This window comes from Bactrocera latifrons, unplaced genomic scaffold (genome assembly GCF_001853355.1).
Source record: "Bactrocera latifrons isolate USDA-ARS-PBARC rearing strain unplaced genomic scaffold, ASM185335v1 scaffold_790, whole genome shotgun sequence".
NCBI lineage: Eukaryota > Metazoa > Arthropoda > Insecta > Diptera > Tephritidae > Bactrocera > Bactrocera latifrons.
Genome location: NW_017537479.1, coordinates 28,071 through 55,320, shown reverse-complemented (window position 1 = coordinate 55,320; position 27,250 = coordinate 28,071). Strand labels below are relative to the sequence as shown.

The 27,250-nt window shown below is 35.6% G+C and overlaps 1 protein-coding gene across 4 annotated transcripts; it reads left to right on the top strand.

Annotated features, from left to right (window-relative positions):
* Positions 1–27,250, top strand: LOC108976660 (TLD domain-containing protein 1; the record flags this gene model as incomplete). Of its 4 annotated transcripts, XM_018945896.1 has the most annotated exon segments (6): positions 1–210; positions 266–581; positions 632–886; positions 946–1,064; positions 26,689–26,880; positions 27,026–27,250. In XM_018945896.1, coding segments are annotated over 6 exon segments (1,206 nt in total), but the record flags the coding sequence as incomplete, so codon positions are not given.

Below are 27,250 nucleotides of genomic sequence, written 5' to 3'. Positions count from 1 at the left end.
GGGTATTGGTCAAACATTATAGATCCTCATTTGGCTCAATGCACTGCAAATTTTATTTTCAAAAGGATACACTTTCCAATTTCTCTTGAGCGGTATGCCGAACCATATAATATAGTCGAAAGTGGAACAATCGATGATAAAGTAAATTTTTTAGCCCTGTCTCTGGAGCAAACTGATACAAATCAATACACAATAAAGGAATTGGAACATGTAAGATCCTGAAGATTTTTTATTGTACAAGTAAATTTCAATATTTGTTTATCAGTATATTTCAGCTGTTCTAAAAAGTTATTTAAAAATCGAGTCCCATCATTGCACCGAAGCCTTTGAAAGTTGGAAGCAACATGGGTACCAGTCGGCAGATCGAACAATTTTTGCATTTTCAAAAGGACTTATTCGCAGTATATGTCAAGGTCATGACCATTATCTTAATTTAAGTCAGCTGGAGGAATGGCTGCAGATAAATCCTACATTTCTCATTATATGGAGAGAAGTATTTAATGGCTTATATAGCAGAAACTCCACAAAGCCTCTAAAATCAAGCTGCTTTCCCTCCCCTAACATCTTACCAGTTTTAGAAGGTAAATACTAAATTGTAAATTAAAAATATATTAATTACTGCTTTGGTTAGGACTAGCCGTTGGCGCAAATTATACCCCAATCTTAGACATTCCACATGTGATTTTTGTGAATAGTAATTTGCCAAATGAACATCGAAACAAATGGCGCTTTTTATTCTCATCACAAATAATGGGCGAAAGTTTTTCGACAATGTTAGGAAAGATATTGAACCAAGGGCCTACTCTTTTGGTTATCGAAGACGAAGATCGGTATATGTTTGCTGGTTACAGTCCAGAGTCTTGGGAGTTAAAATCACATTTTTTTGGTATGATATGCGTAAATAATTTTCATCAATTTCTAATAATTTACACATTTTTTTTTAAGGTAATGAAAGTTCACTTCTTTATACCTTGAGTCCAGCAATGCGATGTTTTAACAGCACGGGATATAATAACCATTACCAATATTTAAATTTAAATCAACAAACTATGCCTAACGGATTAGTAAGTAACAATGTGTATGAAATATGTATATAAAAACGCAATATATTCTAACTAGGGAAAATGCTTATTGCACCTACTACGGCGTTCAACTCTACTCAGTTGAATTGAAACTAAGAAATTCAACTTCAGGTCAAGCAACCTCTTTTTAGGTATTGGGTTGAAAATATAATAGATGCCAACCTAGAAACTGATGATTTGAGAGCTGAGTCAGAATTTTCTTAAAATAATTTTTTTTCGCATTTTCGTTAAGTGTAATATCTTAAAAATATTATCTGAAAATTTCACATTGATCCGATAATTAGTTTTTGAGTTATTCGACAAAAACAAAGAGAGCTCGGGCACTTCAAAGCCCTAGTGTGAAACTTTAAACGCGTTTTTCTCAAAACTATGTTTTTCGAACTGGTGACAACTGTAAGTAGATTTTAATGAAATTTATACAGCTTTTAGAATACCTAATAAACTCGGGCCTCATCGAAGGATTTTTATTTTTTCAAAAATTTCGATTTTTTAAGACCAATTCCCTGTTAATTTTTTTCCCAAAAATTTAGAAAAATACTTCCTTAGGCCGGCATTTTGTTAATTTTTGAAAAAACAAAAAATCCTTCGATCAGGCCCAGGATTATCTATTTATAAAACCTTTTTTTTTTGTCCGATTGATTTTAGATGAATCTCCAAGGACTTATGGTCGTCACCGCAAGTACCTTTTTTTGGAACAGGGCAACACAAGCAACTATTACTTTGGAAATTAAATATTTTTTTTTTAATTTTCGTGACTTCATGTCAACACATTCTATAATAATGCTATATTACTACTGTTGTAGAATAACACGATTTAATAGCAAAAAAAATACTGAAAATTGTCATTTATTCGTGCCTTTGACTACCCTTAAAAGAGAAATTAAAATAAATCATTTCAGCTCACGAAAGGGTCAATTATTAAAAATGATATTAGGTTTAATTTATATTCTTCTTCCTTACTGGCATAGAAACATGCGGTTAAAGCAAGTTAACAACAACGCCCCAATAGTTTTTTTTCCGCAAAGTAGCGCCAATTGGAGATTTCAAGCGTAGCCACCTGGTCCTTCTCCACCTAGTCTTTCCAACGGAGTGAAGGTCTTCCTCTTCCTCTGCTTATCCCCGCAGGTACTGTGTCGAATACTTTCAGAGCTGGAGTGTTTTCGTCCATTCCATGCACCATAAATCTTCCGCAGAACCTTTCTCTCAAAAAGTCGTAACGTCGACTCATCAGATGTTGTCATCGTTCAGGCCTCTGCATCGTATAGCGGGACGGGAATAATGAGTGACTTATAGAGTTTTGTTTTTGTTCGTCGAGAGAGGAATTTACTTCTCAATTGCCTACTTAGTCCGAAGTAATTCCGTTGGCGTAGATATTATGTGTTAGATTTCGAGGCTGACGTGTTTGTTGACGTGCGTTTTTTGCTACTCGCCTCAGTCCTTTTACTGTGGTTAAAGTACAACAATTTAATTGAAATTAACATTATGTTACGAGTAATGGTGAAGTAAGTAAATTGTGAAAACGATGGTTTTAATTACAATGCGAAAGATAGACATTATTGTGTTTAAGAAGCCACAGATGACCAATGGTGCCTATTTCTTAAAAAGTTGAATGCAATCTTAAGTGAGGGGATTTTGAAACAAATCAAAGAAAGACTAATATCAGTGGAGAAGCGAAATTGTTGCGGAGCATTCACAAGTTGTGATGTTTGCAAAATAATGATAGTAGATGGTACTGTAAACTGAACAGCTTACGCAGAATCAGTAATAAGAAGTATTTTACCTTCCATCAATGCTTAACTGTACGAGCTGAGTGAAAAGTAATTTTCCTTTCTCGAACAACGACTCATCAGATGATGTCATTGTCCATGCCTCCGCACCATAAAGTATGACGGGAATGATTAGAGACTTGTTGACTTTGGTCTTTGTTTGTTGAGAGAGGATTTTACTTTTCATTTGCCTACTCGGTTCGAAGTTACCTCTATTGGCAAGAATGATTATGTGTTGGATTTCAAGGCTGATATTGTTGTTGGTGTCAATGCTGGTTCCAAGATAGATGAAATTATCTACGACTTCAAAGTTATGACTGCCAACAGTGACGTTCGAGCCAAGTAAATAATGCAACGACTGTTTATTTGATGACAGGAAATATTTCTTTTGTTCTCTTTCACAACCATACCCATACGCTTCGCTTCCTTATCCAGCATGGGGAAAGCATAACTTAATGCATGGTTGTTGAGACCTGATATCATATTGCCGGCAGCTTTTTTTTTTTTTTGTGTTTGTAAGAGTCTTGTTTCCTTCTACAACTCTGGGTATCTATCCTTCCCGCTCGTGGTGTGTTCGATCGAAACTGTGTGAGGTACGCTGCCTGTTTTCTCTCCACTGTAAAACGGCAGTCTTTATCGTAACATCTGTTTTTTCCACCTTTACAACAACAAATTTTTTCGCTTTCATTTGACGTGGGACGGCATCAGTTCCCCTATTGCGAGTTGCTGATGAATGCTCTCAGAGAGCAGGAGTGCCTCTTATTTTTTTTTCTGCATTAGCGTCTCGCCTCTTCAACTCTGAGTATCTATCCTTCCACGCAAGTGGTGTGGTCGATCGCTACTTTTCGAGGGAGGCTGTTTGTTTTCTCTCTACTGCAACACGGCAGTCCTCTCGTAACAGCTGTTTTTCGACATTTACAAAATACAAATGGTTTTACTTGCATTTCTGAGCAGGAGTGCAAGTCGAATAGAAACCCGTTTCGTTGTCGGTTGTGAAAGAAGTTTCTCGACATCGGCGAGACGTATCGTACATGTATCACAACATGATTGGTCTGGTTACGAACTAAATTGTTTGATGAATTTTCTTGCGCAGGAATCTAGTTCTAGACACATATTTCCCTCCCTGTCCGTCGGTCCTGTGAAATCGATCAGCCTTAACCCATTTGAAGAGGTTTGGCCATGGGGGTTGAATTTTCCGACTGTTGATATCAAATACGCCTTCTATGCCTACCCTGGCGTTAAATTTGCCAAGCACAGTCGTTGGCTACCGTATCTTACACAAGGATTACTCATGTCTCCAGGTTACGAGGCGAGGACGCAAGAGTAAGAATTGGGTATAGTTCTAGAACTGTAACTGCGTAACCTCACAAGCATAACTATACCCAAATATTCTCGTATGTTTTATTAGGACGATAATTAAGAATTACAATTTCAGAGGGCAGGACTTTAATTAGCAAGGACTGGCAGCGTGGGAGTCACATGTGATACGATAAAAGAACACTTTTGGAGTTTAGAAAACATTCAATAGAAGGTATTCGAGTTAAAAAAWTCCAAAATAAGGAATACTATTTATATATGTATATAAGTTTTTATAGCTATTGTCGGAAATTATTGAAAAATATGAATGTCATGTATTAAAACCGGTGGACCTTAAAACATAATGTAATAAAAAGGAAGTCTCAAAAACATATACTTTTTCAGTTAGCATACAATTGAGAAATTTACCGATAGTAACGCTAACAGTATATTATGAAAAAGTAAAATGTGTAATAGTAGGTACAGACACTTTTTATCACTAATGAATGAAAATAGGTCAGTAACAAAGGAGATTCTTACTTCTTCCTTAATTATTTAACAAAGACTCGGACATGACTTGAAACTCGCCAAATTTTGTGGACAAAATATTTTGAGACAAAAAAGGAATAGGAAAAAATAAATATGGACAACAACACTATAAATATTAATGATGCAAGTTTAAAATTTGAGGGTGCCAGCTCACTTATTCATAAGGATATTTGTAAGATTGTTAGTAAAGATCCTAAATAGCGAGGAATATAAATTAAAATAAAATTTATTAAAAATTACTAGGTTTTATCAACAGTTTATTTGCAAGCACATTAGAAACAAATTGGCCAGATTGAGAATATCAATGTAGCACAAAATTATAATCCAATATTTAAAAATGGATTCGAAACTTAATACTGCAATAATATGAATTCATTTTAGAAATTAAAAAGGTCGCTCATTGAAACCCCAATTTTAAAATGCCCAGATTTCAAGAGAAACAACAGACAGACMGCAGATGCTAGTAGTTTTGAAATCGGTGCTACTCTTTAACAGGATAACAATCTCCTTTGCTAGTAGGACATTAACATCTACTATCCCGCGTGGACCACTGTTGGCTACGACCACTGCGCTTCTCTGGCTGCGTGGACTATCGRAGGTTCACAGACAAATTCATTTATCTGGCGGCGTGGACCACCGATGGTCCCAAAATATTTATAATTAATTTAAAAACCATACTACAAAGAGACACAGTACTAAAACAAAATAGATTTGGGAATTATAAATTATATTTCTTGTAGGCGTTTTCAACATTAGTAATGTATAGAAACTTATAAAATGATCATGAGAAAAACCACCGAAAAGAAGCTTTTGGCTATTTTTTGGTTAGTGTCATATTTTCGACCTTATCTTCGTGGCACACAGTTCAATTTGTAAACTGATTACAAAACCACTTAAATGTTATATTTCATTTCAAAGACGTAAAACCTATGTTAAAGCGGTTATTAAAGTTATTATAATACGAAATGAACATACAATAAATCCACGAGAAGGATAATAAAATACCAGATTAATTAATACAACTTTTTTAAAGCAGCGCTGAGCGGATTATAAATAGTTTGCTGTGATTTATATTATTTATTATTCAGTACAAAGTTTTGGGAGTGTGTCCGCAAGCTCAGACCCGAAAAACACTCACCTTGTTAGAACTTTCAACATCCCTCGAGTTCTCCTTTGGATCTTTCTCGACTTCTCACATCTCGTTTTCCGAGGCTAGGTGATCTGCAGCATTAGTCTCATAGGCATTCTCATCTCCGTAAATGATCTCTCCGCAGTCTGCATTATGATCTCTATTCCAGATTCTGCTACGGGAACCTCAAAGGTCTTAATGAATTTGTACTGTACCGAACACCCAGATAAAAAATCAGACCAGGTGGATACCTTCCAATTGAACCGTTTGGTATTAGTCGGGACAATGTGATGGACTGGTGATAGTCGGCATCCTCGGGGAGGGTTATGCGGTGGATTTTTGCTAACCTATTCAAGAATATGTCTGTATGCTCAATCCGTGTAGTATAGCAAAAATTTATGGACGTGTAGAGATTTCTTCTTTTCGCAATTTGGCGCCTGTTCGAGATACCAAGTGCAGCCAGGTCTTTCTCTACCTAATCTCCCCAACGGTGGGTTTTAATTTTCCGCACAATACTCCCGATTGAACTTTATATGCCATGTTAAGAGGCTTTTTCCACGGTAGTTGGCGCAGATTGTGGGGTTTCCCTTTGTGTGGATTGGACAGAGCACACTTAAATTGCAATCGTCGAGCATGTTTTAGTAGGCCATATTCTACCAAGAACATGTATGCTACTTATCAGTTTTGATCAGCTCGGCCGGCAATCCATCGGCTCCAGCCGCTTTGTTAATTTTCAGACTGGTAATTGCTATTCGAACTTCTTCATGCTCGGGCAATACAAAGTCTGCTTCATCGTCATCGATTGAGGAATTTGGTTCCACATCTCCTGGATTTAGGCTTTCACCACCTTTAAGCAAAATGGAGAGGTATACCTTCCATAAATTGGGCGTTCTACAAGAGTATGCTCCGGTCTTGAAACCTTCTGTTAGTCACCTGATGTGATCGATTGTAACGTTGCGAGGTAGGCAGTCTGTTTTCTCAGCATTTCGATACGCACTCCTCATCTTACCAGATATTAGTTTGCATTTTCCGAAAACCAATGGTTTCGTTGAAAGCTGTACGTAAGGAGCTTGATATGCCGTCCCACGGTTCTCGTATACCGAGTTGCTGATAAGTACTCTTAGAAAACAGAAGTGCAAATAGAATCGAAAATTGTTCTCTGCAATTGTTTATCTGCAATAAGATTCAATATTAGGACCTCAGACCATGCGCACGTCTAAAACATTGAATGGGTGTCTTCCGTCTATCACAAAATGATTGATCTGGTTTGTGGCTTTTCGATCCGGAGATAGCAAGGTAGCTTGATAAATTTTCTTACGCTGAAATATGGTTATCTGTGGTACAACCATATTTGCTGCCCCGGCGAAGTCGATCAGCCTGAACCCATTTGGAGATGTTTCATCGTAGAGGCTGAACTTACCGACCGTTGTTCCAAAAATAACTTTTTCGCCCTTCCTGGCGTTAAAGGCATCTTTGGTCACATCGTCCTTTTCTTCTATTGGGGCGTGGGCGCAAAGCAGCGATACGTTGAAGAAATTCGCATTGATGCGGATTGTAGCTTGACGTTCATCCACCGGAGTGAAGGGCAGTATTCGGCGACGGAGTCTCTCTCCTACCACGAATACCACACCAAACTTGTGCTTCTTTAAATGGCCACTATAGTAAATGCATGGCCTACTCGCCTCAGTCCTTGTCTCGTCGATCTCATTACATGGACGGCGGTGATATCAGCCCTTATTTTCACGAGGACATCAAGGAGTGGCGGAGGCACCTTCCGAATTAAGGTACCAGATATTCTAGGTTCATGCTTTCAAATCATAATCTTTAACACTTATCCGAGGCTGTTGTTTCCTTTTCATTGGTACAGTCTTCTACGCGACGGGGAGAGATGTTTCGCCGTCTCACTTTATCTTGCCTGCAAACAGATGTTAGTTGGCTACCCAGAGGATACTAGATCTAAATCTAGAATCTTCCAAGTGAACGACGTTCAGAGAACTTTCCTCATTTGCGTGAATTTCTACACGCTTCAAAGATACAATTATTAAATTTTAATAACCTTGCCATCATTATGTCATGTCAAAAAGCATTAACTTTATTTGTGATGGGTGATTTTCTTCTCTGCGCGCGCAACGACTATTAGGTTTATTCGTTGGGTCAAACCACGTCAAGTGGTCCACGAAAAATCTCCGATTTTGAAAATTAGTAGTTCATTATTAAGGGGACCAGACGCATATCCCGTGGTATAAATACTTTGTCAAACTTCTTTTTTTTGTCAAAGTTATTGAAGGATGAAATTTAGAGCATGATAAAATTTTAACATTTTGTTTCTCATAAACTACTAGAAATAAATCGATGAAATTTTGTGAAGTCAAAGAAAAATGGTCGTGCTATACTGTAGATATTTTTTCACGATTCATTTGTTCAAATAATAAAATTTTACATAATTTTTTGTTAAACAATTTAAATTTTTAAAATGCTCTTCACGCTAAAAAAATCGAAAAGTATGTGACAACGCAGAAAATATTGAAACAATGCATCCACAAATAAATACAAACTTACATTTTAATTCATGTTGTTCAAAATTAAAATGTATAATTAACATATAGGACGTAAACTATATAGAAAAACAAGAAGACGAAAAAAAGCATGTTTTACAAGTAGATTTCATGACGAAATTAAAGGTTCTGCAATACAATATTGTGCACATTCAAGACAATACGAGTATAGCCGCCTCTAGAATGGAAAGGTTTTACAGCGATATTCTAACAAGTGATCAAATTAAATATTGTAATGTTAGAGAATTCAAAAGTTGCCGGCTTACCATAGTAAAACTCATTTATTTTGGAAAATTTGGTTTTTTATTCAACATAATTTCTTTCAAGGGTGATGCACTGATTATTGCGGCCTTCAAACTTTTCGATTCCATTTTTGTGGCACGATTTATCCTCTGGTTCAAAATAAGCCTTAGTTTCGGCGCTCTCCTCTTCATTCCTCTAAAATTTCTTCCCAGTGAGCATTTTTTAAGATCTAAGAACATGAAATATTCGCTCCGGGACAGATCTGGAGAATACGGTGGATGCGGAAGCAATTCGAAGCCTAATTATATCCAATGAATAACTAATAAACAAACAAAAAAAAAAGTTTAAAAGCTTTTAAAAAAAACTCAAAAGTTATGGAAATAAAAAAGGAAGTTTATTACTTAAATATTTAAAAGATATGAAACTAAAAAATGTAAAGAATTCCAAATCATTTTAAACGAAGATGGTAAAAAATATGGAAATAAATTGGAAAAATATTTAAACAAAATAAATCAGACACTAGTTATATTATTAATATTAGAACCCAAATTCAAAACTTGTATTCGACAATATTTTACTGGGGAAAATTCGAAAATATTAAAAAAAATATGCAATTAAATTTATAAAATATCGCCAAATTGTGCATTTATACTCTTGCAACCTGTTGATGCAGAGTATAAAAGTTTTGTTCACCTAACGGTTGTACGTATCATCTAAAACTAAACGAGGCAGCGCCCCCTGCTTCGAACAAAGAGCTAACATTTAATTTTGTTTTAAAATTAAAAAAAAGTTTATGGCGATGATTGCGTATCCCGTAGCAGAGTGCAAGCGTGGTTTCAACGTTTTCAAAGTGGACCTGAGGACATAAATGATATGGGCCAATCAAAATTCGTGATCACCAGAAATTTCATCGAGACTGTACGTGAACTCATCAAAAATCAGCCGAAATCATCATTGAAATTCATGGACGTAGAGTCAATTCAAAAGGCTTGCATCGGCATACAGGCGGCGATACCGGCCGATGAGCTAAAACACTCGTTCGACATGTTTTTGGACCGTGCATAAAGGGGGTATTGAAGCAGAAGGAGACTATTATATTAAAATTAATTGATTTAGCCAAAAAACCAATGTTTCTGTTTTTTTAAGTCCTTTTTACTTTGGAACGCTCCTTGTATATATAAATGATCAGGATGAGGAGAAATGTTGAAATGCGGGTGATTTTCTGTCTATTCGTCCGTCCGTGTATGAGGATTCATTAGCACAAAAATTACGACTTTGTAGATGGGTGTGATCGGACCACACTCACGCTATTATAAGAAAACATATAAAGTGTCGTAACTAAGCACTAACTTAATATATAAAACTGTAAATTCGCACTTGTGGGCGAAACATTTTGAAAAGGTTGGCGTGGCCCAGCCCTTTAATAAGTTTAATGTACATATCATAAACCCCCAAAGCCACAAGAACCAACTTTACCCAACTTAAATATAATAGGAAAATCGAACCAAAACTGTTCAAGCCCCCGGGCGAAAACTTGACCTACCTAATATCAGGATTTTCGAATATCCGGCTGCCTTTACTCCATGTGATTAGAGATTGTATGTAAAGTACCCTAATGATACATAGGTGAGGATTGCACCTTGGGTCTATTGTGACCTAATGATATTCGGTTTTCTAACAAATCTTATGCCGAATATGCCGGTTATTGTATGAGTTATAAATAATATATATATATAAAATTACTCAGGTTCCGATCCTCTGTGAGATTTTTTCGGGAAAAGACCTTCGATTTAAGGAATGCCCAAMAGTTACCGATGGAGCTTAGGTCGGGTTAACTGCACGCCCTAGGTAATATATCGATATTCAAGTTGTTAAGAGAATCAGTAATTCGTCGGGAGATAGGACAGGGCGCCTCATCGTGATATATGTGTATAGCCGGCATTCGTCGCTAAAGATAATCTTTGTTAAGAAGAAAACCATGTTAATTACCACGGTAACTTTGAATGGAGATTTTTGGGGGTTATTCATAACTTTTTATGCTTATGTACTTTGCTCTAATCTCAATTTTGGTTTCATTTCAAGTTTTTTCTGAAAAGATGCGTTGAGCTATCTCTTTCAACATTTTTACATGGACATCATTTAGCTCCTTTGTAATTTCTCTAGCTAGTTTGTACGCGTTTCTAGAGCGAGCCTCATTACTTTACGCTCACTTGTGSGAGCAACGGCACCATTTTTGAACGTGTGAACAATTTCGCTACTCGAGTAACAGTCGCTGCACTCTCTCAATTTTTTTATTTCTCTATAGGATGCACTTTTTTTCGATAGAAATGTCCGATTTTTTGCCCATTTCCTAAAAAGTATGTTTGTTTATTGCTTATATTATAAAGCTTCAGAAAACTTCAAAAAAATAAAAAAAATAAAAAATTAAAAAAAAAAACTTACCTAATAAATAAAACTCTGGAATCTCTAAAATAATAGCTAAACACTTATACAAAATTCGGTTTCTTCCACTACGCCACTCAATTTATCTTTGATGAGTCAGAAATCACAAATGCTARCTCCAAGTGAAGTAAACATTTCCATATGATTTCGTATTTAAGTCCTACTAATTGCCACGGTACATTTTTTTATATTTGACACGTAGTAACATGTGGTGCACAGCCTACTTAATGCTTATGCAGTGGAAAAAATTCAATACCCCCCGTTGGCGGGGTACTGTACATCTTAATGTATTTCCCTGGCTTTGATTGATGCAAGAGTATAAAATGTTTGTGTTTAAATGAGTTAAAGCATCGGAAAATAACATGCACTAATACAACACACCTGGGGACAAATTGCATTTCACCACAGCAGATGACGACTATTTACCTAACAAAAGGATTGGATCATCACTGCTTTTGACACATTCGCTTATACTTTCGATAAACACAACGGTCCTGCGCGCTACTACATTCTTCAACCATCCCGAGCGTCAATATACTTATAACAAAATATTATAATATATGTATATTAACTATTGTTTCTTATATTAAGTATAATAACGAAATAATAAACCATACATACATATACTCGTATGCGTATACGAAACTTATCGGATTTCATTTATGTTATTGGCGAGGTTTTGCGTGTAGTGAATTTGAAGATACTGGATGGAACTTTTTAAAATAAAATAATAGCAGTGGCTTGTGAAAATTATAATAATTTGTATATAACAGAGAAATRTACATATGTACATACACTTGTGTATCTAGTTACCGCTACCTAAAATCAACAAAGTGCAGTGACACAAGAAACTATATTTACATCAATACGTATATAACGGAAAAAAAAGAAAAAAACCCTATCAAAAGACCGCCGCACAACAAGAAGGAAATTAATTTTGTTCCAATAAACAAACGTGGCCGAAACTCCCAAAATAAAAATAAAAAACAAAACACACTATTCGGTCGCGAAATCTAAAAGCAAAAACCATAAACAAAAACTAGTAACCGGGCGTGTTCAAAACTTACCTAAATACAACAATACGCAACAGGGAGCCTAGCAGGTTGATCCAAGCAACTAATGTTCAAGCAAATACTTGCGAAAAATTTCTGGCAATCCCTTTCTGCTTAATAAAGCATTAAGCGGGATTGTATCCACATAATTAGTAACAAAGTCAAAATAGCAAGTCTCAAATAAAAAAGAGACAAAAACACAAACAAGATATAAAAAGAACCATACGTACATACATATATGCATATACACATATGCTCAAAATAATAAGTAGCATTCAAAGTGTAATAAATTCTCTTTCATTCATGTTTAAAGAAAAATAATATCACATTTAATTTCATATATGTCTTATATAACAAAAATAAAAATATTAGTAATAATAGTTACAATAGGAACTTAAATTTCAATCAAATAAATAAAAGACTGAAAAAATGGCTGGACAAAATAATAAGTACATCAGGTATCTGCGAATGAAAAAAATTATTATATTGAGTTTTCTGTCTCCTATTTGATGTTTGCTTACTTCTTTCATCAGTATCCARTATATCCGCCATTATTTCCAATTACTTTTGAGATTCGTTTTGGCATACTGGAGATAAGTTTGCGGCACGCATCAATTGGAATCTCATATCAGGTTTTTTCAACAAAATTCCATAACTGATCCTTATTTTGGAACGATTGCTTCCCAATCCTGACTTGGCCATTGTAGAGTACTCACACCATTATCCTGGAACCAATCTCTTTATATTCGAATGTATTCATGGTGTCTGAAATACGATGTATTGGTCCTACACCATACCACGAAAAGCAGCCCCAGACCATTATGTTGCCGCCACCATGTTTAACGGTCTTTTTTGTAAACCGTGAATGCAATTCTTTGCCTTTCGGACGGCGAACATTCCGCCTGGCGTCATTTCCGCACAAATTTATTTTAGTTTCGTCACTCCACAAGATATTGCACCACTTTTTTTCACCTGGGCCGGACCAATTTGCATGATTTTTCGCGAATTGTAATCTTATCTTCAAATTTTTATTTCGCAATAATGGCACTTTTCTGCCTTCTTCGAACCGTTCGGAAAGATATTACACTACCAATATCGGCTGCTATCAGTTTTGAAGATTTAAATGTGAAAAATGGTATAACTAACAATGTACTTATTATTTTGACCACTTAAAAAACGACCTTGAACAAACAATTGCTTACTGCAATGTGGGGATTTCCCCATTGTTTTTTCCCCATAAAAGGTGTTACCAGATTGAATTTATTTAAACCAACCCAGCGTTGCATTCGTATACTTCACCAAACATTCATAATTCAATCATGACCGCAGGCTAAAGGAATGTACTTATTATTTTGACCATAAGTGTATATAATATATTTCAAACTCTCTTTTACGATAAAATTAAATAACATTTGCATATATATCAAAAACAATAAAAARTATATCAACAAAATATGCGTTATTGTAAGAACTATGCAAAATGTGTATTAGCACATTTGTACACACAAATATTATAAGTCCACATTGGAAATTATCCTACATACCCCTTGTTCTTTGACAAGCAAAAACAAGCACAAAAAGCGAATTGATCTCTCTAACGAGCTCTCAATTGCTTACGATATTGCAAACATTCATGCATACTTATRTACAAAGCGCATTGATCTCTTCGAAGAGCTTTCAATTGCACAACAACAAGTATATACAAGTCAATTATTAGGGTGATATACCTATATATAAAGTACTTGAAATTAAAAAATAAAATTAAAATAAAGAAAAATTAATTTAAATAGCAAGTAAATAAGTGGCGGTATTAATAAAAAAATAACCCGTCTTTTGAAAGAAAAACATTTATATATTATACTTAAAAAATTATTCAGTTCAGAAACCTTTATTTCATATTAAAAAATATTTATACATACAACCAAAGTAATGAACAATAACAAAAATCAAAGTACAGCTGGAACTACACCCTCAAAACAGGTTGCTAGATTTATTTCATAAAGTGACAGTTCAACTAAATACTGCACTACATTTGCCTCCTCACCGATTCACCAAACCTCTGAATCGTTATTAGAAGTAAAGAAAAATTTTTGGACTCGCCTCCAAACGGCTCATGACGCTATTGTAGCTTCTGACGATTCAGATCTACCACAAAATTTTAAATTATCTGCCACCGCAATATACRAAAACTGCTTGGACCAGTACGAAGWAACAAAAGCTATGATCTCCAATCAACTAAAGCTAATAAAAGCAATTGCACCTACTCCCCACAGTAGTGGAGAGCTGCCACAAATATACAGTCAAAAGGCAAGTTCWKGCATCCACCTCGAGGTGCCCTCATGTGACACAGAAACATTTTATGTCACATGACATGTTTACAGATGTTTATATAAACCATCCTCAATTATCACAAGCGTAAACATTGTATCACCTCCGATACAAAACAAAAGGTCAAGCAGGCATCATAGTAAAACAGTTCGCATTAAATGATGATACTTTCAATTTGGCTTGAGAAGCTCTAAAAGCAAGATATGAAAACGAAAGAATACTGGTCGATAAACAAGTAACGACACTAATGAACTTGCCAAAAATTAAGAAGGAAACAAGTGTAGATTTCATCAAACTAGAATCCACTGTTTCTAATTGCTTGTCGGTTTTATCAACTCTGAATATGCCCACAGACAGTTGGGCCCCTGTTCTGGTAAMCATATGCACTGGCAACAAATGAAAGACTTCCTAACTTCCCAAAATGAAATTGCGGAAAGGGTACAGGAAAAAATAGTCAGAAATAAGAACATTGAACACGACCAAAGTGAAAGCTTCAATAAACCCCAAGCTAGAAGCAAAAACAAATCAAATAGAATTTTGAACAAAATACAATCGTTCACATCCGAATAGAGAAAGAATACGTCATGCGATGTATGCACATGAGGGCATAAGCTTAAAACTTGCGAGAAGTTTAAAAAATTAAATATTACCGAAAGGAACAACTTTGTCAGATCAAAAAGACTCTGTACAAACTGCTTGTCCCATAAACACAATCCAAAAATTGCAAAAGCAAATTTAATTGCTTATATTGTCACAAAAGACACAATCCAATGCTTCATTACAGCAGATATTAAATCTCACTCCAAAGAACCACGGGTTTAATTGCAACAGCAAATCCCGAAGTCCACAATTCTAAAAATTGCCAATAGACATCATGTTGCTCAAAGGAACAAAAAGTTCAAACGCTGCACAGCGAAATACAAAATGGACTAGTTGTAGAACCAGTTTCCACCATACCAAAACAAGTTGGGGAAAAATATCTTAATTCACAATTAAGAAAATTGCAAAAGTTGAGGAAACTTCCAATAACAAACAAAACTATAAAAGATCAGTATTGTGAGGACTGTTCCAAAGCCACAACTACTCGATCAAATAATGGCCGACATAAATCGACACTTTTCATAAATAAAATCTCAAAAGTAAGTTAAGGGATCACCATACTTCCAATGCGATAAAGTGGAGCACCTATACTTACAAAAAACAAAGGTCGCTCTTATCGTATCCAAGCGCTCCTCATATGGGTGGGTTATGGGAATCAGCTATTCAAAGCACCAAATTAACTATGAAGACTTTTCTACTATAAGAATCGAAGCCGTTTTCCATTCACAGCCATTCTCTCGCAAGATTCCTCTAATTTCATAGTTCTAACTCCAGGGCTAAGGAGTACGGATTCTGGCCACATCTGAGCCAGGCGTGGRGTTACTATTTTTTATAAACTGATAACACGGACAATCTAACAAACCGATGGTAAAGAAATTTTCAATAAAACCACAAATAGTAAATCTATCAAGGAAACAAAAGCAGATGCATACCAAATATGTTTAAAATCAAAGCCGTTTTTAGCATTTACGGGTATTCTGCGCCCTCGGGTACTCTACCAGAATTACTCCGCTAGGGGCCCAGTATGTTTAAATGAGTTAAACCTCCCCCACTCTATCCGAGAAAAACTGGCGCACCCTAGTACAACTGAACTCCCCTTAGAAGAACACCACAATTAGCCTCGGAAAACAACATGCACTGATACAACACACCTGGGGACAAATTGCATTTCACCACAGCAGATGACGACTATCTAACAAAAGGCTTGTGACACATTCGCTTATACTTTCTATAACGACAACGGTCCTGTGCGCTACTTAATTCTTCAACCATCCCGAAAGTCAATATACTTATAACAAAATATTATAATATATCTTAAGGGGGGTTAAGGTTTGACAACTTTTTTTATACATTTTTTTTCTGAACCATTAACATCTCAAGAATATTGTGTTAAAGTTTTAGGTCCTTCGGAGAAAAACTAAGGAAGTTACAGCAGGTTGAATAACGGTACCTCTAACTTAGGTTTGCGCGCCTTCCAGCTACCTGCGCTGAGCGGCGAGGGGCAGCTGCTTCAGCCTCTATTGTATTGATATTGTCCCCTCTTTTGGTCCGAATAYGTTCAGGTAACTTAAATGTGTACGGTAAATTGTATCCTGTAATGWAGACAGTCTAAACTTGAACGCTTAGGAGAGCACATATCTGCGTCATTTCATTTTTGTCCCGATTTCGTAGTATTTTCTTAGCGATCGAAAAAATGCCGAAAATAACTGRCAGGGAAGGACGTAAACAGAGTGGCCGAAAAATAAGCCGTCTAAGAAAAAGATAGAGGCCGCAGGAGCGAGAAACGGAAGTTAGAGCGTCTAGTACATTGGCGAGAAAACTCAAATTGGATGCTTCCCTTGAAATTGAGGAAGATCTCAAGAAACATTAACGAATTAGAGACTTTCTCCTAGTTTTTTCTGCTATAGCAACTTGAGTKAAGTGTAAAGCGTGWGATAGCTCAGTGTCATTTGAATCTTGTGAAAAAGAAGGTCTTGGCTTCAAAATAAAAGTTACGCGTGAAAAATGCAAAATTCCAAAATATGTTCCGYCGTGTGAAAGAATTCATGGTAATGCCTATGAAATAAATAATAGATTTGCATTCGTAACGCGAGTTTTAGGACTAGGGCATGCCGGGTGTGAGAAATTTTSCGGATTGTTAGACATGGCAAGTAGTTTTATTTCAAAACCGTGCTACAATACTTTCATTAAAAAAATGAAAGACAGCGTAAAATCTGTTGCGTATAAATAGAAAAAACGAAGAAAAAGAAGAGACTTGTAAACAAAAAAATTGCGAAGACACAGATGAAATTACAGTATCCGGAGACGGCACTTGGAAAAAAAGAAGATTTAATTCGCTCTTTGGTGTATCGTCATTGATCGGCTATTGGACCGGAAAAGTTCTTAATATTTTGTCAGCAGTTTGTATTGCAACTTATGTGAAACCTGGAGCAAAAATGAAGATTTGCGCAAGGAGCACGTGAACAAARGACAATGTAAATCAAATCACAGTGGGCCATCCGGTAATATGGAAGTGAATGCAATCGTGAAAATGTTCCAACGTTCGATAGAATTATCAAAAGTAAAATACGGTAATTATATTGGTGATGATGATTCCAAAACCCATCCCGGAGTTGTCAAGGCGAAACCTTACGGTTCTAACTTTATAATAAACAAGGAAGATAGTGACAACGAAATCTGGTAAAACAGTGAAGAGGAAAAGTCTTTYCGGGAAAGGCAAACTAACTGGCAAAATGATCGATAAATTAACAGTGTATTATGGGCTAGCAGTTCGACGAAATCACGATTCTGTGAACAAAATGAGGAGCGCTATATGGCCGACTTTTTATCATTATTCTTCGGCTGATAAAAACCTTCAGCATGAAAAATGCGATGAATCATGGTGCGAGTGGAATAAGGCTGAATATTCAAAACCATTACAATCATTCAAGCACATTTACGCTGCGCTTCCAGCTGTTGTTTTAGATGCAATGAAGCCAATCTATGAAGATTTAAGCAAAGACTCGCTGTTGGAACGTTAGTCTCAAATCAGTCAGTGGTATTGCAACTGTCGTTGAAATTGCAGCGTATGTTGCAGCATCAGTTTTCAACGAAGRTTCTACTGCTTTTCTGACCTTCATGCAAGATTTGGGCATCAACTCAGGACCAAGTGCGCATGAATGGGCGCGCTCGTCCGACTTTTATCGGATCAGCAAAACGGACGAGCGAGCTGCTCGCGAGACTAAAGAAGGCAGAGTTTTACGCAGACAGGAGCAAAAAGATGTCTCAGATAACCTGGATGATAGTAATGTACTGTATGGACCTGGCATCGGTGATGAAATGCACGTATTTTATTTAAAAATCCAGATCCAAATCAAGATATCTTAATTTTTTCAGTGTACAGAATTTTGAATCGAYTTTCCCAAATATGTAATTGTGACTAGCCTACAGAAAAAACGACTGCATCTATTGTTTTGAAATTTTGTAGAAATATTCTATATATGTATATATAGCTCTCGAATGAAATTTTAATTACTAACAATTTTACAATAACAAATAGATCGATTTTTTCGTCTAAAATTGTCATTTTGGTCTGAAAATGGTACCAAAAATTGAAAAATTAAAAAAAAAAACTCGATGTCAATTGAAAGATAAACTAATAAACTAAGGACAGCATTTTGATTTTTTGATTTCAGTTGATCCAGTGATGCTGTAGGCTGGTCACCGCACAAAAACTTCTTTTCGAAGTGCCTGGTCTTTTTTCGACGAAATAAACCTTACTCTACTTATCGGATTTCATTTAAGTTATTGGCGAGGTTTTGCGTGTAGTGAATTTTCTAAGATACTCGATGGTATTTTTTAAAATAAAACATATAATTTAATCAGTTTGGTTGTACCCGAACTTCGCACTTCCTTACTTGTTTTAATTACTAATTCTCAATTATGAAGGAAATTAAATTATAATTGCAAAAATAACGACTCGGAAGAATCTTAAAGGAGGGAGAAGTTACGTCAACAGCTCCTCACAATCCTACATTCTTCCAATATAATGCATAATATTGCCAAGCCGCTATGAAAATTAACGTAAATAACGAAGTATTCTATACAAACAATACATTATCGTACAATAACCCATGCAAAAAAATGGATTCTATGATTGAATAAACATAGTCAACTACAAGGTWAATTTTCGAAAATCGCTTTATTGTTTTTCAAAATATTCTTTATTTACGTCTATATACTTTTGCAACAATTTGAACTAATCTTCAAAGTGCTTTCGCCACTCTGATTGAAGTGTCCCCAAACATACGTTTTGATTCCATTGTTGTGGTGAAGATAGATTTGTCCCAGGCGGTATGTTTGCGATATGTCTAGTTTTTTCAAAAAACCAGGGAAACATTAGCTTAGAAGTGCTTCGTGCGCGAAAAACTATTGTTGGGGTTGGATCTTCTTGAAACACCCATTTAATTGATTGTTGTTTACTTTCGGACTCTAAATAAATCTACGATTCATCGTCTTTCACGACGCCATAATTGGTGTTATAGTATTTGTAGTGTCTACTGATGTCAGATCCTGAGTTGGTCTGCTGGCAGTTACCAAGAAATGGCTGACAGCACCCTCTAATCGGAAAGGGATATCTCCGAAAGCAGCAGTTAATAAGGGGGGCTCATTTGATATAGAAAATTCCGACACTGATTCATTAGAAAACGGAGGAAAATGGGTTAAAATGCAAAAACTATTTAGGAAAATTCCACTTCTCAAGCGGCTAGTAGATCGAACCGCTACGCATTGTGGACTGAAAGTTCTCGACCACACAATGTTAATAATATGGAAACGAATTAGGGAGCTGCAGGTAAAGGCACGTCTACCTACAAGTCAGTCAGAGATGGCAAAGTAAGGCTTATGTGAATGATAGTAATAGCTATAGAAAAGTAGTAAGAGCTCTCACTGACGCTAATGTAGACTTCCACACATATCAAATGAAAGAGGAGCGTGCATATAAAACAGTGCTGAAGGGTCTTCATTATTGCCAAGCAAGGACACTTAGTTTGTCACTTCACTAATGCCAATAATTATATACTGAATTTTCAACAGTGAAATCCCATTGACTCAAGCTTTCTAAGAGGTTTTGATCTAAGATTTGAATATAATTGGATGCGGTCATTCGTCCTAAAATCATGTTACATTTTCCGACCSCATTCCTATTCATACAACCCCAAATTCATACAAATGCCTCAACGATGGTGGTTCACCTTCCGGCGCCACACCCACTGCCTCCCATATAATTCAAAGCGATTTATTTTGGTCTCGTCAGACCAGATAACTTTCTTCCAATCTTCGATTGTGAAATTTGTATACTTTGTTTGCGAAACATGGCAAACACTTTTTATGGTGGATGTAGAGCAATGAATCCTGTGTGCCATCTCACGGTGGGAATGTCCTTGTAAGATATTCTCTGTCAGTCTTGTTACCTTTGATATCGGTTTCATCTAAGAATTTTCAATTTTATGTAAAAAAAAACAAAAATGTTTCTACCGACAAAATATGTGCACATCCAACATTTGCCTCTATACTGAAATAATTGATCGAATGAGTTTTCGCGTACAGCTACCCCCAATGAACTCAGCGAAGTAAGCAGTTACAAAGAATGGAAATATTAGCGGTACTCTTAACAGTACTCTTAATACAGTACAACATTTTATTTAACATCAGTAAAGAAATATTTAAAAAGTTGTGCACACTCGATCAGTAAATTGAGGAACTGTATGTAAATAAAACACAAATGTCATTTTCTGCAACAAACCGTTTATGTGTGTTAAATTTGCACAAAATCATCCAACATCTGATAGCACAAAATCGAAAGAAACAGCAGCCTGCTGTGTGCACTGTGGAGAAGGGCACACTGCATCCTTTAAAGGTTTTTAAATTAAATTGTTCCTGATACTACCTTTGAAAGTTTGTTTCGGAACGGCCCTGAAGTCCAGTCATGTAACCCTTCTCAACCCATCTCCTCGTTAGTCGTGATTGAGAAATCAATATTGATAGGAAGGAAGAGCTAAGTTCGGGTGCAACTGATTTCATCCATTTTCTCACTGTCAGTAGAAGTTCTTATAAGATTTGTACTCACATATCAAGTTTCATCGAGATATCTCAATTTTTACTCAAGTTACAGCTTGCACGGGCGGACAGACAGACAGTCACCCGGATTTGAACTTTTCTCGTCATCCTGATTATTTATATATTTGTATATATATTTCCCTATATCTATCTCGATTAGTCTTAGGTGATATGTACAACCGTTAGAGGAACAAGATTATAATACTTTGTAGCAACTGGTTGCAAGAGTATAAAAAGTGGAAATGCATATTCAGCAAATGGTAATGCTGCTGCCTGCTGAATTTACACAAATGATAATTCAACTCATGACATCAATTAATATATGCAAGTAAGACTTAAATTCCAATATTCTTAAGCAAAAAACAGCGCCGAAGTCGAACACTATGTCAAAACTAACAACATGGGTTTATTCATTGCCAAACCAATTGTAATTTTCAAACCATTGTAATTCCAAAGCTATCGGTATTTGTGAGCGATGAACGCCACCGCCTGTTTTTTGGATTATAGTCACCACCAGCAATGAATTGATTACTAAGGCGGGTATTGTCACTTGCGAAGCGAACATACCCCAAATTTGCATTGTGATTGGCGAATGAATGTATTCGCTAAAATATGTCGTTGCCATTCAAGAAAAAAGTAGCGCGTTCATCCGAATTTGACATTTGTGTCATTTATACTTAAAAATATTTATTATTATATCAACTGAAATTCGAAAATATGTTTAATATCGCCGTACTGTATTTTGAGGATAATTACGATGTGGAAACGCGAACTAATCTTCTTCGACAGCGCCGTTTTATTAGATATAATTCTAATCCTACAGAGCTACCTAACACGGTGTATGTATCCAGTTCAATTATAACGAATAATAAGAAGTTATTGTTCAATGTACACTTATTTGTAGATTCGTTGCGAATTTCCGCTTAAACAAGGACGCATTTATGTATGTGCTGGATAAATTCAAAGACGATGTTAAAATTGTATGCCGCGCTCAGATTTTTTGCACATGGYAGTTACCAATAAGCTATAGGGAATGAATTTTAGTAGGGACTTGCTCAGCCAACAGTTTCCCTTATTTTAAAAGAGATCATACCCATTTTGGAAAATGAAATTTGTCGTACCCATATAAGCGTAGATATGAGTGAAGAAGAAAAGCAGCAGGCAAGGAGCAAATTTTATTCAAGATCGGGAATACCATATGTAATAGGCTGCATCGATGGAACCCATACTGCGATTTATGCTCCTACCACAAGCAAACACCTCTATCTAAACAGAAAAGGATTTTTTAGCATAAATGCAATGATTGTGAGTTTTTATGAATTTAATACAGTAAAATTGGTATAMAAATTTTATTGTATTTTTATTACAAATTAATTAAATTAATTAAATTTTTACCTTATTCCACTGGCGCCCGTTTCGCAATGGTGGACCAATGGCATTGAGTTCGGCAGCGAACAGGTCCCATTGGTCTGCCCTGCTTTTCTTTGTCGATCCAAAATTCCCCATTCCTCTGGCGACGTCCGGATTATTTTCYATTAAARCAACCAATTTTTGGAATTACTGCGTTGTTGTACATTTTGTTCTAGAAGTATCGTTTTGTTAAATATAATTAAATAATTACAATTGCTGAAATAAAGATCAAAATTTACTTACGTCCTTTCCAWTTCAAATAGCGAGTAAAAAATACATTCGTTAAATTTTGWYAGTAATGGCGAAGCGAATGCCGTTTTTTGGCCAGCGGCAATACCAGAAATTTATTTTCGTCACTCGTTCGCCATTTTCTGGCGACTTCGTTAGAGATTCGCAACTTACAATTCGCATCGCAAGTGACAATACCCGCCTAAATTGGTTCATAATTTGCTGATAAATTTAAAGTTAAATTTTAAAGTGGGCTGGGAAATATTACCATTGCTACCTGAACCCAGGGTTATAACGGTTGAAGTTCCGTGTATGAAATACCAAATGAAATGCGATTTAAAAATATGAATTTCTGCTACAAGGAGAACATCGAAACCAAATATGATAAAATCAWGCCTTTTCTCCTTTACATATCTTCAGTTATTTGACATCAATACCGAAAGAAAGCTTAAGGCGTCACTGATGCTGCATCTCCATGAAATGTGTGTGCTATAATTTCCGAATACAAATGTTTTTATTCTTTGGGTTTATACATTTATGTTTAATAAGTGAAATATATTATAATTAGTATTCATGAAAATAGTGTAAATATTCGTCATGAGCACCTAAATTTGAGGAATATTTCAAAAGACGTGTTAGAAATGGATGACTATTAGTGAGTTGAACTATTTAAACCAAAAAAACAAAATTTTATTTACATATGTACTATATGTACATAAAGGAGTTTCATCAAAAATTGTCGGATCAACAAAAGAGCATTTATATACATTTTGAGAGAATGCATGCGAAAATATCTTGGGGGAAATGACAAAAGACATCGTTCTCTCAACATTGTATTAGAAAGATCTTCAATATAAATATGGCCCAATCGACATTTTGTGCTGTATTATATGAAGTACTCAACATTTTTGAGTACAGGCTATGTTCAAGGTGGATTTCCATTAACATGACTGTCAGCGAAGAACTGGAAGCAAAAACATATGTTTTTCAAAATTCAAAAATTCCTGGTGTGGCAATGGTAGTTGATGGAACTCACGTAAAGATAATGGCGTTGTATTTTAACCGCAAATCTTGCTAAAGGCCGAATTGTTATTGAGAAACAATAGGTTTATTAAAATCGGTATTTCGTTGTTTTTGTAGTGAACGAGGACTACATTACGCAATTTATGCTGCGAATTGCATAATATTCGTTTGTATTTTAATTAAAATATACTCGTATAACTACCGATGCAGCGAATAGAATTAGAGCTAGTTTTGTAATTTTTTTTTTAAATAAAAGTTCATATTACAATTATTTAAATAAACATAAAAATTCATGAAATGAATTAGTAGAAATTACAATAAAAACTTATGGCTTATTTGTATGTTGTAGCTCAAGTTCTAAAATTTGTTTTTTGGTTTCTAATTTATGAATATCTTTTCCATCACAGCTTATGTCGCTTTATTTTCTTAAAATTATTTCAATTTCATAGAGTTTTCTAATCCATCTGTTTGTTTCAGACAGTTCTTGTGCACGTAACAGAGCTAGTTTCATAACTTTAGAAACATTGTCCTCCATCTGTTTTTGGATATTTATTTGCTCTTCAAGTAGACCCATTTTTTTTTTCTGCTTTTGTGCGGTGTACAGTGGGTCAGGTAGTCAGTATCTCCATTTGCTGGTCAGACGACAAAAATGATATTTCGTTTTGCATATGTGCCTGTGAAGAAATGTCGTCAATTGGTCTTTTCTTACTTGTTTGTTGATGTTCCAAAACTTTGTATACCTTTCAATCCCTTTACTGATGTACAACAGGGAGTGCTTTTATTTTATACTTTTTCCATCCAGTCTTGTTCTTGACWGGAGAGCTCATTGCGTTTAACTTTTCTGAAGTGTCTTCCCAAAAAGCATTTATWTCCGCTGGTGTTCTTTGATAAAATCCTTTAGCTATGTCTTATATCCATTCATTATATCCACTAGTACTTCAAATTGGTTTTTGTTGGCGTGTTTTTGTTTCTTGTCTCTAAATCGCACATTTAAATCATAATTCAATGCGGTCTCTGTTATTTTTTTAAATAAATACTTACAAATGCTCCATTTTAGTCAATTTACATCAGCGGATAGATTTTGCGGTTTCAATGATTTCGAAATTAGCGCCATCTATTAGCCACGGAATGTATTTCATCGAGTCGGCAATTATGTTCAACTGCATCGAAAACTTAATTTTCGATACGGTTTCAATGATTTCAACGTAATAATTTTCGATCGAATTGTGAAGTTTTCCGATCGAAACGAATTCAATAATGAGAAATATTTTTTTAAATTTATATAAATGGCCTACATTCCACACCATAGCGAATAGCTGAACTACTATTTCTATTTAGTTATTCTACAGTGCCATATTTTGCGTGAAACTCGAATTTGTATGTTATTAAATTTTGGAAAGGAGTCATCTTTAGCAATTTAGTAACACTTTTTTAAGTATTCTGCTTTGGATCTTGGTGATTAACGACCTACTTAAAGAACTCGAGGAACGAGGCATTCGGGTGAATATCTACGATAGTTCTTATGTTTCAATGAAAATTTCTAAATTCCGTCTATGATGCATTCAAAGGGTACCTCAAAGTGATATCGCAATATAAGAGGTTTAGCCGTCAACCAAAGTAAGCGTCTCTTCTCTTTCGGAGGATAACTTCAACATGTTGATATATTGAAATACCTAGTGCTTTTACGTAATAGAAAGCTTTAATGGATGCCAAATATTGAGCAGAGAGTAATTAACCGATGCCACCTCATATTACTWAAGAGGAGCTATAAGGAAAACGTGGGGACTCATTAAAGATGGCGTTTCGGCTCTACGAAACCATAGTGAAGCCAATAATGTTCTATGGTGTATTCGTCTGGTGAAGTGTGCTCGAAAATGCTATACTTGCTAAGAAGCCTTGATGTTTCTTATGTGCGTGTCTCACCGTGACTAACACCAGCAATACCTTCAGGGAGGTGATCATTTTTTTCAACAGCAGAGCAGAGCATTTATCCAACAGAATACTAACGTTGAGGCCGTTAGTAGGTACCTGGTCATAGCGTAATTGCTGACAACTGCAAAGCCGATAGGCTAGCCAGAGAAGACAACCTTTCCCCATTGACATGGACCAATGGACCTCGCGTGCGTTTAGCAGCGCATATCGCCTTTAAGTTCCTGTGCGATTGCGAGTTCCTTGTGGTCTAGAGTAAAGCAAAAGAGATCTATTGAACTACTTACTCTTAGAAAAGTTCATTTTGCCGAATTTGTAGAGGTTCTTATAGGACATTGTCGAATCGGCACTCATGTGGTAAGGTTAAAAATCTTTCGAACCTTAGTTGTCAAAGGAACTTTCTCCTCCATTGCCCCGTCTTTACAACACTAATGTTGAAACATCTCGGTAATCTTAATTTCAACGAACCAATAGACATAGCGGAAACTGGCAGTGGCCGTTTCAACAATTTATTATATCTATTATATAAAAGTCTATCTGATCTATTATATAAGAGTTTTAGGTACCTCAAAGGATCAGCGTTCTAAGTTGGCTAAGTGAGATCCCTGTTAAGATCGATATCTTAACCTAACCTAAATTCTCCATTATAACTTTTTGCAGTACTATTATCTTGCCTTTTATGATTTCTTCAATTTCAAAAGTTAATTTAGTTAGACACAAATACCATTTCTAGGTGCTTTGCAAAGCAAACTGCAAATTCATTTCGAGCATAATTACCACTCAACTTTCAGTATGGGCATGTTGATATCTACTCAGGGCTTAACGTCTTTTTAGACTTTTTAAGGGATTTGTGGTTGTTTGCCCTTTTTTATTTTTCGTTCAGCAACCTTCAATTGGATCTGAGTACAAAGAGAGCCGATAGAATGAAAATTATTTAAATTTTTTATTCTAATCCTGCAGGGAATCGGTGGTCAGTTTAATTATTGGGGATTATGGATTGATAGTGACTATGGAATAGGACAAAGTAGCGAATCTTGTACAACCTATCGTGACTACGTCCAGCTTAGCAAGCGTAAAGATTATAAAATACGCAATATAGAAGTTTGGGGAATTGGTGACGAACCTAAAGATGAAGACTCTGAAGAAGGCGATGTAAGTGTATTAGTATTTGTCATTGATTTACTAATTTCCTTATATTTCTTCTATACATACATATATTTATATTTAGCGAGAGAATACAAAATTTAGTAGAAATGTGCTATAACGCTGTTTCTAATAAATAAATTAATTATTCCAGGGCGGTGTAAACAATTCGATTTTGGATAAAAATTTAGAGGACAAAGTTATGCTTCAGTTGGCTGGAAAAGAAATGCATTCGGAGGGCTTGCGTGAACCGGACATGGATTTGTGAATATACATATATTGACTTAGGATTAAGCTGAAGCTAAAATTAATTTATTTACAATTCTTTGTAAGGACTTTACACCAATTAAAAATGCTTTCATAAAATCTGTCATATTAA